The sequence below is a fragment of the Spea bombifrons genome, chromosome 3, assembly GCF_027358695.1.
Source record: "Spea bombifrons isolate aSpeBom1 chromosome 3, aSpeBom1.2.pri, whole genome shotgun sequence".
In the NCBI taxonomy this organism is placed as follows: domain Eukaryota; kingdom Metazoa; phylum Chordata; class Amphibia; order Anura; family Pelobatidae; genus Spea; species Spea bombifrons.
Genome location: NC_071089.1, coordinates 58,387,887 through 58,406,589, shown reverse-complemented (window position 1 = coordinate 58,406,589; position 18,703 = coordinate 58,387,887). Strand labels below are relative to the sequence as shown.

The following is an 18,703-nucleotide window of genomic DNA, read 5'->3' as shown; positions in this document are numbered from 1 at the left end:
CCCGCAAAAGCCACTTCTGTATTGACGATCCAACCTCTATGCAGAGGGAAATGGATCAAGACTCTCATGACACTCTGCGCTCACACCGCAGTTCAAAACATGGTGTATCCAAAAGACACCACATACCCTCCGCCCGAGAGGACGACATATGAAAACGGGCTCGGATAACTCCTTACAGGGGTAAACCAGACTCATTTGACATGTCCCATAGTGACAATTCATCCTCGGACACCTCCAAGGATTCAGATTCGGAGGTTGAACCCCCTCTTAGTGTCTCCTCTCAGGAGTCACAAGATCAGGCGGCTACTATCGCTACGGAGGATTTGGTCCTCGACAAAAAAGGCAACCCCCTTTTTGACCCGGGTAATATTAAACACCCGAGATCCTCTGAGTGGATCCCAGCCACTCATGTTTCTCAGTACATGGAATTATGGCTGCGCAAGCCACTTGACAAGTCAGCCAGGAACAAATTACGGGCGGAATGCCCAAGACCTTCTATCCCTGATAAAGCTGCTGCTACCCCTGAATTGGACCCCATAATTATTCAGTACCTCAATAAAACTGGTAAGAACCCCAAAAAAGGCCTGGACAGGTCTTTTAAGGCTTGTCAAGACAAGCTTCTCGACCTGTTGGGTCCACTTGCCAAAATCTTCGATATGGCCGAAGAAGCGTGCCAATCCGGTACACCGGTTGACACCGAAAATCTTAGGGGTTGGATTCAAAGATCTATATGCCTTTTCGGCAATGTTAATTCCGCCCTGAATAGTGAGCGGCGGAGATCAGTCCTTATGAAAATGGACTCTCAACTGACTCAACTGGCTACCCAGGAACCTGGCTCCTCCGCTGAAGGCTTACTATTCGGAGAACCCTTCATTAAGGAGATAGGGAAATATGTGGGGCTATTCTCTACGCTCAACAAGGCAGAGAATTCACTTAAAAAGGTGTTTACTCCGAAGGTTTTCGGCAGGGCTGGGAAAGGCAGGGGCCGCTTTCCCAGCCGCAAATTTCAATCTAGACAACACCAACAAGGCCCTTCACAATATGACAGAATTCAATACTCTGGTTCATATCAAGCCAATCCTTTCTTCCCTTCCCGAGGAAGACCTTGGAGGGCTAGAGGCCAACGTGGCTACCCACGATCCAGACCATCGGCTGGTAAGTCTGTTTATTCTCCCTTCTTCCCACACAAAGTTGGGGGGCAGACTCTCACATTTTTTCCATGTTTGGGCCCAAATTACCTCAGACAAATGGGTTCTAGACGCCATCAGGGGTTACAAGATAGAATTTCTTTCCACTCCAATCCAAACCCAAATCCCGAAACCTTTGGTCTTCGACCAAATTCATCACGATCTCATAAATCTAGAGATATTAGATTTGAAGAAAAAAGGAGCTATTATCCCAGCTTTTCTATCCCCTCACAGTTTTGTAAGCAATCTATTCCTCGTAAACAAACGAGAAGGGGGTCACAGACCTGTAATAAATCTGAGAGATTTAAACAATTTCATACGTTATCAACATTTCAAGATGGAGGGCATCCATCTGTTAAGAGATCTTTTACTAATAAACGATTGGCTCGTAAAAATAGATCTCAAAGATGCATATCTAACCGTGCCTGTACACCGTTCTCACCAACGATACCTCCAATCATCTATCTAGACGACATCTTGATCATGTCTCAATCCCTAGAATCTATCCACACTCATACCTATTGGACCTTATCTTTGTTGTCCAATCTTGGATTCATTATAAACTCCAAGAAATCTATTCTGACCCCTTCTCAGGGTATAGAGTTCCTGGGTTTCCTAGTGAACTCCCTGGATGCCACTCTCAGCCTACCCTCACGGAAATTGAAAACTATTCGGAGGGAAATCTATTCGATCCTAAACAAGAATCTAATATCCTTACGCTCCCTTGCCAGGGTAGTAGGCCTTCTCTCGGCCTCTATTCAAGCAATTTTTCCTGCTCCTCTGCATTACCAAGCACTTCAATGCCTCAAGGCCCAACACTTGAGACAAGGCTTAGGTTATTCAGACAAAATCTCTTTGACCCCAGAAACCAGGGAAGAACTTCTATGGTGGCTTCACCATGTCCAATCCTGGAACGGGAAGACTATCTTCGCATCCTTCCCAGATATTACCATAGAATCCGATGCGAGTCTAGCTGGCTGGGGCGCGAGGTGCGGCCCCCGCGAGGTGCGGCCCCCTTTTGGCAGGTTCTTTCGCTCTAAAGAGTTTTGTGAAAGACAGAACCCATTGCTGCGTACTCCTGCGGATGGACAACATATCTGCGGTCCAGTATGTCAACAAGTTGGGGGGCACCAAATCAAAAGAACTGACCAACCTTGTCAAGGGATTTTGGCACTTTTGTCTAGACAGACATATTGTCCTAAAGGCAGAGTACCTTCCTGGCCTCTCAAACACAATTGCAGACTGGAACTCCCGTTACCTGGCCGACTCCAGCGATTGGATGCTAGATCCAGCTGTTTTCCATCAATTGAACCATCTCTGGGGACCTCTAACGCTAGACCTGTTCGCGTCACGTCTCAATCGGCAAGTCACCGATTTCTACAGTTGGTGTCCGGATCCAGACGCTTTGGGTTCAGACGCATTCACCCAGATATGGCCATCAGGGACCCTATATGCGTTCCCTCCATTCATGATGATTCCCAGGGTTCTACTCCAGACACTCTCACAAAAGGCCACTGTAGCCATCATAACCCCCTGGTGGCCTACCCAGTCGTGGTTTCCCCAAATCCTGGGAATGCTGACAGACGTCCCGAGAATTCTTCCCTTGTCTCAGGATTTATTAACCAATCCGTCAGGGGAACCTCATCCTCTGATCCTGTCGGGGAATCTTTCTCTAGTAGCTTGGCTGATCTCGGGGCTCCCGAACCAGACGTCCCGTTTTCTCAATCTACTAGAGACATCAGAAGCGTGGGCTCCAGGTACCAGATCTAATTACAGATCTGCCTGGAAACTTTGGCTTAATTGGTGCACACAAAGGGACCTGGATCCCATTCATGCACCTGTAGCCTGCATCCTTAATTACTTGTCCTCTGAATTTGATTCTGGTAAAGCTTACCGTACATTAAATCTCTATCGCTCAGCCATTTCAGCTCAGCATTCTCCCATTGATGCCTTACCTATAGGCAAACACCCCCTAGTTTGCAGGCTCCTTAGGGGCATTCGTTTTAAACGTCCTCCCCTACCCAAATACGTGTCTACCTGGGATGTTAATTTAGTTTTACAACTACTTGATTCATGGGATGATTATGATTCTCTCTCTCTCAAGCTCTTAAGTTTTAAGTTTACTATGCCCTAGACTTGACGCAAAGACAATACACCCCACGGGGTGTCCTCTTCACTGTTCATAGATGTACAAAAACCAATTTGAAGTCTATTTTCTATCCTGCTTTCCCTCATAATCCCTCCCTATGCGTAGTTCGTTGCCTTAAAGCTTATGAACTCCAGACATTGGATTTTAGAAACCCGTCCTATCATCAATTACTCATTTCATTTCGTAAACCCCATCTTCCTGTCTCTTCACCCACTTTGGCGAGATGGGTTAAACTCACCATGTCCATGGCTAACATTGACATCTCAAAATTTGGGGCCCATTCCACCAGGGGAGCAATGTCTACTAAAGTACTGCAATCTGGTGGCTCTCTGGCAGACATTCTTAAGGCGGCCGACTGGTCATCGAAATCTACGTTCAAAACTTTCTATTTTAGACCAGAACCTCATGTCTCCTCAGTAATATTATAACTATTATGCTTATTTAGCTTTAAACTTGCCTAATACGAGCCTCCTGTCTGCCATAAAATTCAAGATTTTCATAGCCCCTTGTGCCTGAAAATATAGATTTTATAAAAGACAGGAGGCGAGTATTATCCCACCCATTTAACCCTCCCTTTGGTTCTTCTCTCATATTTTTCAGTTTGAATCTCCACGGATTCTCATCTTCGGTCTCATCTTGACACAGTTTCCCAAGTTATTATTCCTGAACGTTTCTTCTGTTCCTTATATTGGACTTATCTTTTATGACTTCTACAGCTCGAAAGAGGAGGAGTCTGAGGAAGTTACCTGTTATATTACCTGTGATATGCTCTGATTGGTTATTACCTGCATACCGATCATGTTTGATTGATTCTTTGTTTTTTTCTCAACATATATTGTTTGGTTAACCCTTGCTGCTGTCCAGTAGTAAAGAAAGACTATTGCATAATACTCGCCTCCTGTCTTTTATAAAATCTATATTTTCAGGCACAAGGGGCTATGAAAATCTTGAATTACTCACATAAACTTGAAACTTTGTAACCATAAAAGCACTCCTGGCCCAAGCCCCAGAGTGCAACCATAATTTAACCATTTAAAGACCTTTTTTTTTTTAAAGGGGTAACCTTAACCCAATAAAAGCCACGACAGAAGATTAAATGTACATAAATATAAAATTATTATATGGGTGGGAGGGTGGGGGTGCCTCAGAAGCAGCTCAGCTCCTCCATGTTCATCCCTTGGCTCTCATAGGTAAGTGAAGTGTACCTCAAACAGGTGCTATTTATAGGGCGAATTTCTGCCTTTTGCGCAGCACGAGGCACCCACGAGTGCAAGGCACGCAAAAAGGGGGCGGCGCGCGGCGTCCTCGAGCGCACCTAAAGTAAAAAAGGCGCCAAACTAAGCAACACGAGCGCAACTAGAGACTTCTAAAAAAAAAATATTACATAACCTACCTAACCTATTACATATAACCCTGACCTCTATCTGACCCCTTATCCCCACAACCACATGCCGCCCTGACTGGTAAATAGAGTCAGGGCTATCCAGTCTGTGCCGCAGCCGGCTCTTTCATATTCATCTCCGATTTAAAGCATCCAATTTTTGCTATTTATGCATACATATATCACAATTGAAATCCCTGCTTACATACAGGCTTAATCCTTAATATTTTGTTGCCCCTGACAAATATAATTTTCACAGTTTTATAAGACTTCTATTAAAACCATTAGTGAGTCACTAAAGTAGGACCTTTGCAATGTTCTAATAGCAGATGCGTATCCTGATCATCTCTTTTATAGCTTCCTCATGTTACCCGCGCACCCACGTGGGTTTTTTGAAAAAGTAAACCCCAAACATTTGGGGGGTTTTTACATAATATAATGTTTTCAGACAACTTCATATTAGGCATTTGTATGGGTTCTAGCTCTGGAATCCTAGCCCAATCTACTAGACAAACACCTTGACTCCTTATCATACTGCCTCATAGTAAACAAAACAATGACTGGAGGTAAATCATCCAGACAGGTACTCTGATTAATTAAAGTACATTAACTCAGTGTGATGTTGGAGTAGGAAAATTCACCCAAAATATGACACATTTACTTCAATTTATAACTACAATTACTGTATAATTCCCTGTATTTAATGCATTTTTCCTTTGGACAGTTTAATCTCTGGGTGGGGAGTAGCATATGATCATGCATTGTTCCCACATAGGTTTCTTCTTTGAAGTCTATTTGGCGCTAGACTTGGCCAGCTCCACAGTTTATAAAAGCCATGCTTGCTTCTAGCGTCCCATAAGTACTAGCACAGCAGTATTCACTTTATAGAATCTATAGCAGTTTCTGGATATCTCACTTACGGGTTGAATAAATATTGCATTTTAACACATAATATGATATAAACATTATTAATAATTAAAATAACATATTTGTTTGTTCATACAATTAGAGGGTGGGTTCATTGTTTGTGGATGAATTGCTTGAGAGTTTTGTGTTTACTTTTTTTATAATGTAGTGTGTAATACTTGTTTTACGCTAAAACTACACTTGATATATATTTGGGGGAGTTCAAAAGAGCTTCCTTTGATACAGAGGTTAAAAATCTTAATTTATTATCTTAATAGCTTAATTTACTATCTTGCTGGATACTTTTAGCATGTTCCATCTACAACACTGCCTTTGTGGTCCGTAGTACTCCCATTAAACTCAATGGTCTGGTTAGACTCCACTGGGACCCTCATTGAGACAGCGTTGGATCTGAATGGAGATGGGTACAGCAGGTTGTGACGGACAGCTTAAGGTGTTGTTTGGCCGAAAACATTTCCTTCATGCCAAGCAGCTGGTGTTGGAAATGGGAAATTGCATATGGGGGATTCAGCAGAATCTCCCTTTGTGTTAACAATGAATGAGGACTGCACAAAACGTTAAAGAGACCAGTCTGCTATCATATACATTAGAGTGCTTTTGGTAGCTGCACTGGCCCTTAAGTTTTTATTACAACTATATTTATTTGCCAGCATCTTTTGCTGTTCTGAAATAAGGCAAAACCTTATTTAACAACTAAAAAAAATGCTGCAATAGCACTAATTTGCATTTTATGTCACCTACACCAAACATCACTGCAAGAGCAATTTTATGAAATGGGCTCCATTTCCTTGACATTTACAGTTTTAATTTGTTTTACAAGGCTTTCTAATTATAAGTGTTAACTAGTACTAAGTGACAGAGGGTTCAAATAAAATCAAATGATAGTTGCCAAACAGGGACAGTTTAATGTTTCATATCGCTACTGTGAGCCAAGGTGCTTGTGGAGAGCTAATGCAAACAGCATTTATTTAAATGAGACACTACTACATGTATTAAAGTGTCTATGATGGCTGGAGTGTCTCCTTCATAAAATGATCTTTAATTTTATTCCCCTTTCGTATTCCCATTTGATGTTCTATACCGTCATGATTTTTGAGTAGCAAAAAATTAATTCTGACAATTTAAAACCTCAGGCTTTTAAGTGAGTAAAACTCTTCAATGAGGTGGTTGGTTTTAGAGATATAAAACACGCACAAAACTAAAATCCCACCTCATCAATATAATACCAATCAATATAAACAGTATAACATGAACAAACATAAGACACAAAGGTACAAAAGGAGGATAGAGCTCTGCTCTTGCTAGCTTATGATCTTTTATATGTATCACTTGGATATGAATGGGTTAAATTATACATGAAATCATGTTTGTTTGTGTCTCATTATATTTTAAAGATCAGACAGCTGAGTCTTGAAGTAGGTTCCAACCCAGAGGAAGCCAACAACAACAAAAAATGTGCAATAAAGGGCTTTGTGTGTAAAAAAACTTGAGCAGTTTAGTTTTTTTTTTTATTTGCTTAGGTGGACATACAACAGTTTTTCTACTAGTGATATGTGTAGTCCTTGAGTACCCCAATACATACATTAAAGTACAAATATTGAGATGTAAAGAAACTTTCTTAAAAATGTCATAATGTATACTTAAAATATTATAAAAATAATGGATTACTGATTACAGATGCTCATCACCTTCACACCATCACACATAACAGTAAGCAAGTTTGAAAGAAACGATCTATACATCTACTGTATACCGGTATAGACATATCCCAAATAATTTCAGGTGCCTTTAGTGTGACACCTTCATTGGGGAGATACGGTTAGAAGGGTTGGAGTCACAGTTACAGAACAGGTTGGGCTAGGGCTATCAACCTACCTACTATTTGCAGCCACCTTGCGATTTATTGAATCAAAATGCTCACTTCACATGCCAGTGCTCCCCTTCAGTAGGTTGTGAAGCAGCCACATGGTATTAAGCCCTGTCCTACAAATAAACAGATCTCAGTTAATACCACAGCTCAGTAGGCTGCTACGGCGAATCTGGGATGAGCTTCAGATCAACGTAACCAGCCCATGGTCACCGTGACACAGACCATTGTTGCTGGTTCCTAGATACATCATGCTTACACAACGCTTCATCCTCTTGGCGCCAACCTTTTATCATAAAAACCCCTGACGGACAGAGGTGTATTCTCACCTAGGTTGACTAGGCATTGGGCATCAGTTCCAGGGGAGTGGCAGCCCCTCTGACTCAACCAAGTGCCATATTGGTCTATTGGCAGATCAGGCTCTCTGGCACTCCACTTATCCTTGGGCTGGTTGGGGAGGTAAACAATCTGCCTTGTAACTGTCCTGAATACACTATGGAGCATTGTGCTTAACTCACACAGCTGCTATAGTGACTGTGCTGCAGATGCATTGCGCGGGCATATGATGTCATACCCTTGCACTCAGCATGGTAGGCAGCAGCCACCAAATTATTGTATTTTTCCGGCAACTTCCATAGCAGTCAACCTGCTATGTCCCCAATAAACCACAACTGCATTGTACCCGATTTTCAACTATTAAATACAACAATGGGATGCACTGGGTGGTAGAAAAGTAATTGCCAAAAATACTCACTAGTTTCTACTGCTGCATTACTGGTTGCAAAAGCATCCCAAAAACATACATTTTTTAAGTTTAACTGAAAACGAGCATTCTGTAATTTAGCTTGTCAAGCCACAATATTATTTTTTAAATTACAATAAATGTAAAACATCAAAGTGGATTTACACCTGGAGGTTATGTACAAAAAAAAAGATGTGAAAGTTTGAAAAGTGGTAATTTTCACAGCAACCAATATTCCTGTTAAATGCCCCATATTCACAGTTTTGCAATATTAGTGTTTGTGTGTTTAACCTAAAAACCCTAAATACTGTTTATTTCTGTCCAAAACAGCTATGTTATGCACTACTTATTACATCATGTTTGGCCAATATACACCACGGTGAAATATGATGACACAATATGAATTAATAATAACAATAATAATATTACATCTAAGGTTATTTGTCCGACAGACACATTTGCAAAGTACCCTTAGTTTTAGCAGTGATTTGCCTGCAGGGTTAAATCACGAACAATACAGAGCTGTCCATCAATGTGCTTTAAATCAAAGAATGTACAGAACGATCCCCACGTGGTTTTCATTCACGATTTCCCTTCAGGCACAGGGTGGGGGGTGAAGGGTGGAGGGTTTTGTTTCAGGAAGAGCACTACCCATTAAAACCTGATAGATCACATAACACCGGGAAGCAGGAACAGACAGCAAAAATGCTCCTGGATGAGCTGATCAGTTTTCTGAAGAGCAAAGAGTCCATCCTTTTCAATGGGTTGGTTGCGCTCTTGACAGTTGGTGGCCAGCAACTCTTTTCCTTTTTTGCTTTCAGCTGTCCTTGCCATCATACTGAAAACCTCAACTATGGCTTAGCTTTCCTGGGTGTCCCAGCCTTGATTCTGTTGATCGTGGGCTTTGTATTTAACGAGAACACATGGAGGCTCTTCACGGGTTCCTCACACAGCTTCAACATCCAGGAGAGAAGCAGGCAGATCACACTGATCAAGTATAAGCTCATCTGCTTTGTGCTTGGAGGCATCATCGGGAGAGCGCTGGTAGCCCCCGTCACGTGGTTGGCGGTCACCCTGTTGAACGGGTCCTATTATGCATGTGCTGTCAGCGAATATGCCAATGTGGACAGGTATGACTTCTTCAGGAACATGACAGTAGATGCCCGGAGACACGTTCTCGCTCGGTTCCCGTGTCCACAGCTGCTTCCTGTCAACCTGACCTTAGTCAGAGAGGAGGTTCTCCTGGAGCTGAAGTACCAGTCTCAGGTAGGTCCAAAGCTCCAACATCCATTGTGTGATGCCCGGGAATTGTGCCTCCAGAATTACCTGCCTGGAATAAGCATTCTCTTGTTCCTTTTATATTCTTACATGTAGGCTTCATGGAGAAACTGTTACTAAGTTGCCATGCAAGTACTTTAAAACCAGGGAGAACTTCTAGGGAGGAAAACTGTTTTTGAAATTTGTTTATTTATTTTAAAAATAAAAAAAGTTGTTTTTTAAGTATTTTTTTTGTTTTACAGAAGAAGAGCTATGTACAAAAAAACATCATTCATAAAGACCAAGGACTGATTACGATCTGAGTCCTCACATCAGAGTAGATGGGCCGAATGGTTCTTACCAAACGTCAAATTCTGTGTTTCTATCTTTATGGGGTATCAGGGCAGGAATAACAAATTGTAAGCGTTATCATGGCCAACTAAATCTGATTAATATATTCTGCAAAAGTTTTTTTTTCCAAAAATATTTTCATTCAGTGATGGAAACTTGATTAAAAGCCAAGCTCAACAAAATGTTTAAATTTGCATGATGATAAAAACTACATTACATATGAAGTATAAGGTGAATTTCACGATGCTTGAAAGAATATCCATCCCCATGTTTATTACTATTATTATTATTATTAAACAGGAAAATATTTCTTCATACCCGCAAAAAGAAATAGTATCTCCACAACATGAAAAGTACTCAGTGGTGTATTCTGGCCTAGGCTAACTTGTTCAGAGCATAATCTGTTTAGCCATCCAGTTGCAACGTATATAACTGATCTCCCGAGCTGGCCCACTAATATTGTGCAGGACAGTGCAGAGTTGGCACAAGCTCCATAGTTCATTTATGCCCAGTGCCACTCTTACTGAAACTGGTGGAGTGCTGGGATGTCATGTCATATCCCAGTGCTTAGCTTTAAGGGAGGGAGCAGCTGCTGATGTTGCCTTGGGTTGGACCTAGAGCTTGCCAAAGACAGATGTGCCACCGTTTTGATAAAATTTAACACATCATGCCTAAATGTCATTGTACGCTTACATTAGCCAACCGAAGACAAACAATTATTCTAGGCTTTCTATAATAGGAATGCATAGACGTTACGTACATGCACTTTTGTACATACAGGCATTCCCCTGTTTATTTACGCTAGTTTCGCGAGAATGGAAACATAGCAGCTCATCAGTTCCTCTTTCAAAGGTTGTGTGGTGGAGCTGATGAGACATGGGAACTTCATGGCTCCAGCTACTCGGACCCCCTTGCAGGATGCGGGCAGGAGGTCCCACTGACCTGTGCCTGGAGTTTTCTGCTTGATCGACAGAATGAAACTCGTTGCACGGCAGTCAGAAAAGTTATCAGGTGGCTTCTTCTGAGTGCGAGCTATAAATTCTTCCACGAGCCCTGCTTGTTCTACTCATTTTTTTTACTTGTCATTTTACTTGGATTTTTTGTCTCTGTTCATCTGTATGAATTGTGAATTTGTGACTTTCAGACAATACATGAGGGTGTCAGTGTGTGTGCATGAGTGTATCAATGTCAATTTTATCATTATTTATTGATTTATTTACTACTATCATACTGGCAGAGCAGTACAATAGGATTGAAATATGCAATCAAATATATATATATTTATATAAACAGTATATATATATACATATATATATATATATATATATATTTAATGGATCATTCTTAATCCATCACACACATTATCAATGCAGTGGCACCTAAAGATATGCATTTCAGCAGATGTCTTAACTGTATTTACAGGCATACCCTACATTAACGCACACAATGGGGTCCTGAGCATGTATGTAAAATGAAAATATACTTAAAGCAGTGTATTTAAGGTGGTATCCTCAGTAAAGGTTACAAGAAAGGAAATCATTCTTTTGATGTCACTTATTACTAAAATAAACTGGTGATAACTCTGTAAACATGCAAGCTGTTCCTCTCCAGTCAGCAGTATTTACAAGGCGTTATATTTTAAGGTGTGGTGCCTTCAATGTAGTTAGCATGATTAAGTGCTCACCATGGCCTGTAATTATTAGTGGCTATTGGCTAATACAAATAACTTTGGCGTGACACTGACTTTTCCTGATTTGTGTCTTTTAAAATATTCATTTAAAGGAACAGTCTGATTTCCAAACTTGTATTTTCAAGTTTTAATGCATGTTGCAGTCTGTTTTGTATTTTACTGCATACAAACTGGAGCATTCATTCTTTACTTATTGAAGACAGAAAATGAGACTTCTTTTGTATTAAGCCTTCCCAGGTTGCCTCTACTGAAAACAGGAAGCATTCATATGTACACTTGCTCATGCTCAGTAGCACTCTTTGCTATGTCAGTAGCATACCTGGGAACTTCTGGGCTCCGGCTACCCGGAGCCTTCCCTTGCAGAACGCGGCCAGGACTGTGCCCACTGACGTCAGGGGCTGGTCCTGTGACGTCAATGGGAGTTCCCACTAACGTCAGTGGGAGGTCCTGCAGTGGGGAGTTTTAAAACACCCCATTTATAGGGAAAATGAGCGGGTAGCGGGGTGTGTCAAGACCCTGCTCCCATGACCCGGGTCTTGACCCAGGTATGGTCAGTAGGTGCTGAAAGCATGTGCAGGCAGACTGCTTCCTGCTTGCATTCCCTGGTTTAAGTGGGGAAAATTGGTGAAAGAGTTTAATAAGACAGAAGTCTTGTATCTTAATTAACTAATGAGTCCGCCAGTTTGCATTCAGTAAACACCACTGTCAACGCCACGTCATTTTTACTTAAAAGTACAGTTTTGGGGACCACTATAATTACTTGTAGTAGTGCATCTGTATGACTCATCTGGTGAAAATTGCAAACATACAACTCGCTTATGTGAACTTGAAGTAACAATGTGATGTAAGTCTGTGTAACAGGTTCACCAAGAGAGCTGTAGTAACTCCCAGAGATCACCCACATGTATCCTCCTGTTGTCCCCGGAATCACTTCCAGCACCAGTCAGCATGCGCACCTTGGAATCCTGCTATGTGTACCCAATAAGTAGACATACAACTACCTTGAACTGAGTACAGCAGGAATGAACAGTTTATTGTTGTAAAACATAGACTGATATAGCCACAGAACTTCATTAACATAAATCAACATTGATAAACAGGTACATGTAGACAACCCAACCTTTAATCCCCTTTAGCTACTGAATATCCCCCTGGTAGCAATCCTGTTAATGGGATTAGTTTAACAATAGAGTTCCTGCCTGTTTGGCAGCCAGGCTGGAGCCATCTCTGAGTACCTTGGGCAGGGCCGGCCCAAGGCAAAATGCCGCCTGGGGCGAATTTTAAAATGCCGCCCCCTCCTTATCTACCCGTCCTCTCCCTCCGTCCCTGCCACCCCCCCATTATCCCCCCCCTTGTACTTATCTTTCAGCAGTCCTGAGGCGTTTAGACTATTGGTATGTATTGGCTCCCTATCCATGCCACCAATACACAAAGCTTGCTAGATTGTCTGTGGTTCTGGGAACAGCAACAGGATGGCTTACGCCATTGATTTACATTTTTTTAGGTTTTTATTTCACATAAATGAATATAAAAAAAAATTGCAACCTCCATATAATTACCCTATAGTTCTCAAAACTTAAGTTCTTAAAATACTTTTAAATACCTATACATGTTTGGAAAATAGAATATTGGAAGGGAATATTAAAACAAATGCAAGGGTGTCCACTTTTGCTGGTGTCCTACCTTTGCCAGTGTACATTCTAAACACCATCTTTTTCTTCAGCAATATGAGTAGATTTCTATTTTTTTTCCATTTTACATATTGATTGGCGAATATATAAATAAAGGTTACGTTTTATGGTAAGTTCATGAATTGTCACAACAGCTGATTTCTGTTAGTTACTATATAGGCTTACCCCCTTGATAGTGTGTGCCTCACAGTATCTGTCTTTATTTATACTCTCAATTAATGATCTATCTATCTATCTACCTATCTAGATCATGCCTCCTATCTAGAAAATGCCAGTTTTCAGAGGACAGTCCTGATTTTTGAGAACTGTCTTGGGTAGCTGTCCGGCTTTGATGAGTAGCAAGAAGCATGGACTGGTTGGTATGCGCTGCAACTGCTTAGCAGCTCCCACATGTCCCCTAATTTACAGACAAACATTTATATACATATAAATAATCTCTCTCTCTCCCTCTATATATATATACACTTCTTGTTATTCTAATATTTTTGACATATATTTTGACATTGAAAAGCTTTTAGTATTGTTATTTAACAGGAAATTCAACTTTAATCAAATGGATTGTTGGTCGACAAAACATATTTCATTTCAATCAGCTGGCAGCTTTCCCAGACAGGAATAGACAGAGAACAAGAATTCACATGAACTACAAACCTGAAAATAGTTTCACTTGTTCACAAGATGTCTGTGGTTTTTAATGGGTTAGTGCAATGTCAGCACTGTATAGGCCACCATCCAAAATGGTATCTAGAGCAGTGTTCTTCAACTTTTTTCCTGTGACCTAGAAGAATTATATGATTAAACTCTCTTTGCCCCAGGGTCCTGGGATTGAAAACTGATTGCCAGATTTAGAATTAATCTGTGCACCCATCTCATTTGCCGCTTACTTCGCTCTCATTTTGACCGCCAATTGCTTCCAAAAGATTTTTCTTGTACCTTCATATCTTCTAGTAATAAATGATCTTTGAAAATATATTTCCCGCCTCTGCAATCAGTTACCATAACTGCTCTGGAAGGCCTTGTAGCATTGTTTTGCAATGTGATGTTATATGACAAAAAGCTGTTTATTGAACATGTCTGTTTGACTGCCTATCAAGCTGGTAATTTATTTCTAAATGACAGTTATCACACTTTACGACATATCAATCTCAGCCACACAAGTTGCACTTTACCACACTTAGCCACACAAGGCACATTCTATCACACACACACATTGTTCTCATCAACGCATAATACTCTCATCTGCACACATTACACTCCACACACAGCTCTCAGCGACAAATCACATTCCCGCACACACACAATTGGGTGGCCAGAGGTAGCAGCTAATACCAGCCAGAATAACCTCTCTTGAACTCATCCCTCTTCTCTTTACTGCCTAAATCCTCTCCTTAACTTTAGGCCTCTCTTTTAACACGATTCAATTTTCCTGTCACACTGAGACACCCAGCAGAGACAATTACCTCCACCCTAGACACCCCTCCTGAAAATCATAATCCCCAACGCTCCAGACCAACCCTAAGCTAGACACAATTTCCTTCACAGTCACATGGCTATGCTATTTAAATACGCCCAGATATGAGTATAATATAATATTGAATTTATAAGGTGACTTAACTGTTTCTATACCTCTTTTTTATTCTACCCCGGTGGGCTGTGTCTAAGAGTAGTTGTGCCACTGACTCATTGCATATTCATACCTACTGATGTTCCATACTGGGTTGTTGCCATGTACCCCTTGTGTACTCTTATATGTACTTATCTTAAGTGCATGTTGGTTGGTATATTTAACAGCATTGATCTTAGCTTGTTATTAAAAAACTTAATATTTTATTTTCTTTTTCCCCCAGGTAGCGGGATGGCTTTTGATAGCAGCTGTCGCAGTCACTGTGTTTATATCCCTCTGTCTAGCCAGATGTTGCACCCCTCTCAGTTACTTACATCTCTGGTATTGGACCAGCTACATCAAAAACGAGCAGATACTTTTTGAGCAAGCTGCTGACCAGCACTCCAAGATTTATGCCATGCACAACATCAAAAGGTTCTTTGGTTTTTCACCTGGAAGTAAAAATGTAACCGATATCCGTATTCCTTCCCGTTGGGACTGGAAAGCTGTCTCTGGACTTGACCTTCTGCATATGGTCAACACAGAGCACTGTAATTACAGCCTTCTTCAGGAATGGGCAGAAGACGATCCGACAGAGGGAAAGTTTATTCACATTGATGAAGCACCCAGCACTGATGAAACTGCTGCACCTTCATAAACTAAAATATGTTAATTAGTTACGGCTTACCAAATGACGGGTCAATGAAAAGGGCTGGTTTTATATGAGTGTGTTTGCAGGCACACCATCTTGTGGTGGTTTCTTTCTACCAGACACTACATATAAAACATATACTGAGCCGCACATTACATTTTTATACCCAGTGTGCGTATATGCAGCTGGTGACCACACATCACAGGACCTGATCTGCTGCTGTGGTTGCAGTATCACTAAGTATTCAGCCCTACCAGACATCTGCCCTGTGTTCCAGATGGTCATTACAGACAGCCTTCAACCTGCCTCATAAAGAAACCATGCGCCATTCCCACCAGCAAGATCTCAGCACATCACTCTACAATCAAGTTATCCTCACCTAAGCTGTCCCTTACCTGTTGTTTCTTCCCCCCTTGACCACCCTATAGATGTTTATCTTACTAGAGAAGGGAGTTCTTGTCCGTTTCTATCAATTTATAATAACGTGTGAAAATTTTATCAATTTTGAATTGTGATTCCACTGTTCTCTCTTGTAACCTTGAATCTGTTGGCATTGTGTAAATCAATGTAACCAGTGTTGGCTCTTTATGTGGTTGTAAGCAGTATACACTTACAACCTCAAATAGAAAACCTTAATAAAAACACATGGTAAGAATATGGACATAAACAGGCTGTGGGCCTTTATTTAGCTTAAAATACTGATTACAAGCAATTTCACTTATAAACATACAAACTGTAACAAACTTTAAATGCATCCCTAGCTATCCATCCTGAAGCTAGAAGGCCAACTTAAATAATCACCAGTTCAGCCCCTGAAAAAATTGGGGTAGGAGGGTGGTAGCCTGTTCAGAAGCTCCTCCATGGTTCTGCCCAATGGCTAGCTTGCAATGCTGCTGCTCACAAGACACTATATAAGGTCAGTGGAGATAGCTTACAGTTTGCCTTAAGCAATGCTTCGTACAGCAAAACCCCCACTATTTATATTTTGCTTTCCCACCCGCCAGACCTACAGTAGGTGGGCAACAAAAAAATGCAGGCAATATGCTAGCGCGAGCACAACTAGGATTTTTTTATTTAGACTGTTGACCCTACACGAAGTCTACCTTACAGACCTTTTCTTGATCTCTCCTATGTCCACAACAACCTGCTGCCCTTCTCCTATTTGTAATCAGGGCTTGAAACCAAAACGTTTTTTTTCCCGCTTACTCTCGCTGTAGTGAATAGAACTAAAAAAAATCATATTCCCGTGGCAGTAAGCTATTATACGGTAGTGCCACTGGTATTGTTAATGAAACCCAATGTAAAACTTAAAATACAGGAACAGTACTTTATACAGGTAAGGAACTGTGTAGTTAACCAATAACCACTTAGTCTCATGCACACTTTTGGGATTATTAACCCAAGCAGGAGGTTTCTGGTGAATTTGTTTACCAGCAACTTTTGCAGTGATTCCAATTCACCATAACTAGTTTAAGTTTCAGATTTTATTAAGCTGAAAGTTTGTCAAAAGAGAAGGAAAAAATTGTGGGTACACATATTCTTACCAAGCCTTAATTCAGAAGTCACCAGGATTTTGGAACTGCCTAGTGTTGGTTGGCCCATTGATAGACTGTCTTTGGCCTGTTCAGATTCCCTACAATTGGGGGTCCATCCTTTGAAGTGCATTGATGCTCATTTATATGATTAGGAATAATCTATCACCATGTATATTGCTGTATATTGAATAAAGGCTTTTTGACATACACTGCATATTTGCACAGTGTCAGACTAGCATTGCCACGCATATGGCTAAAATCCTTCGAGATTGGTTCATGGTCATTATACAAATCACAGGCAAGAAACCTGACTAAAACCAATAGCAGGAAATGTAAGGCATGTCATTTTTTTCTAAACATTTACCATAATTCCAGCAGTATTTTTACTGTCTAGACAATATTTTACTGTGGGAGGTCTTGTTTGCTCCCACTTCACATAGATGGAGGTACTGCTGTAACGCTTTACTTACTGAGTAAAACAGCAGTGTTTGAGTAAGACGTCTGAGTAAGATGTGAGAAGAAAGCAGTGTTTGAAGATTGATAAAAAATAAGTAGAAGAGATTGATATATTTGCCACAATGTATTTTCAAGCAAATATATCTCTGTTACTCTGGTTTAAGTGACCATAATTAATAAATAGTGGGTTCTGTAATATAGTACCTTGGCTACCAGTTGTGCTACTGCTACAAAAATGTAGGTCCATCATTGTTGACATTCAAAAAATGCCTTTAATTAATGATTCATTAATACTAACTTACAGGAGCATTGCTAGATTCCAAAAAGATCTGGATATGAGAGATGCTGCACTTTGAGTAGCACTCCGAATTTGTTATCTACCTTTCATGAGATTCTTTTTTGTACATATACATGTAGGAGGGCATACTTTTAATACATATTGTATTATTTTGCATGTAGAATGAATCTATCTGAAATAAAAGCAGAGGAAATACTATGAACTATGTAACAGCATATTCACACACAAACATCGGAACGCCATATGCTCACACACACTAACCCCATACACACATCATTGCCATATGCTCACACACTTGCTTTAATACCATGCACTTAGACATCCACACATACTCTACCATGCACTTACACGCATATACACACCCTCAATTTAACACCATACATATACTCACTCTAGCCCTATACATTTAAATGTGCATTCACTTATTTCATGACTCACCATCTTCCTTTATCTGGCTCTTTCCCTAACCATCTCACATATCTCCCTTGCGCCCCATTCCCCTCCCTCTCATCTCATGCAGAGCCACGTCTTCAGCGCAGCTCTCAATTTCTATGTGCTGGAGCATCACTTAGGTTTACTTAAGGGGACTCTGGGCTGAAGTATACTGCAGATTGCAGAATATTGACAATATCTGCTACAAAAATGACATATACGGTATATGTGAGCTTGCAGAGAATCTACTGGGTTGTTAACAATATGATCAATTCATACATTTTTGGAGCAGACTGTAAGGCTTATGGAAGTTAGCAGCAGTTGCTGTAGGAATAAGCAGGCCACAAAAGGGCATCAAAAACAATACCGTGCATCTAGAGAACATCCCACTGACAACACTGAGGTTAACATCATCACATATTATTAGACCTGCTGACAGCGATCTTGCTAGTAAAGGCAGGTCCACTGGTGGTGATGGTCTTGGC

The 18,703-nt window shown here is 40.8% G+C and overlaps 1 protein-coding gene across 1 annotated transcript; it reads left to right on the top strand.

The window, feature by feature from the left end:
- Positions 1-8,934: 8,934 nt before the first annotated feature.
- Positions 8,935-16,164, top strand: CALHM4 (calcium homeostasis modulator family member 4). Its single transcript, XM_053459901.1, has 2 exons — positions 8,935-9,523; positions 15,094-16,164. Exons 1-2 carry the CDS (start codon positions 8,959-8,961, stop codon positions 15,501-15,503), a joined length of 975 nt encoding a protein of 324 aa, XP_053315876.1. The 5' UTR covers positions 8,935-8,958; the 3' UTR covers positions 15,504-16,164.
- Positions 16,165-18,703: the final 2,539 nt, after the last annotated feature.

Bases quoted from the DNA above. Each gene is read 5' to 3' on its own strand.
- CALHM4 (XM_053459901.1), top strand. From the start codon at position 8,959: ATGCTCCTGGATGAGCTGATCAGTTTTCTGAAGAGCAAAGAGTCCATC. The intron at 9,524-15,093 runs GTCCAAAGCTCC...TCCCCCAGGTAG, and splicing joins GAAGTACCAGTCTCAGGTAG to CGGGATGGCTTTTGATAGCA.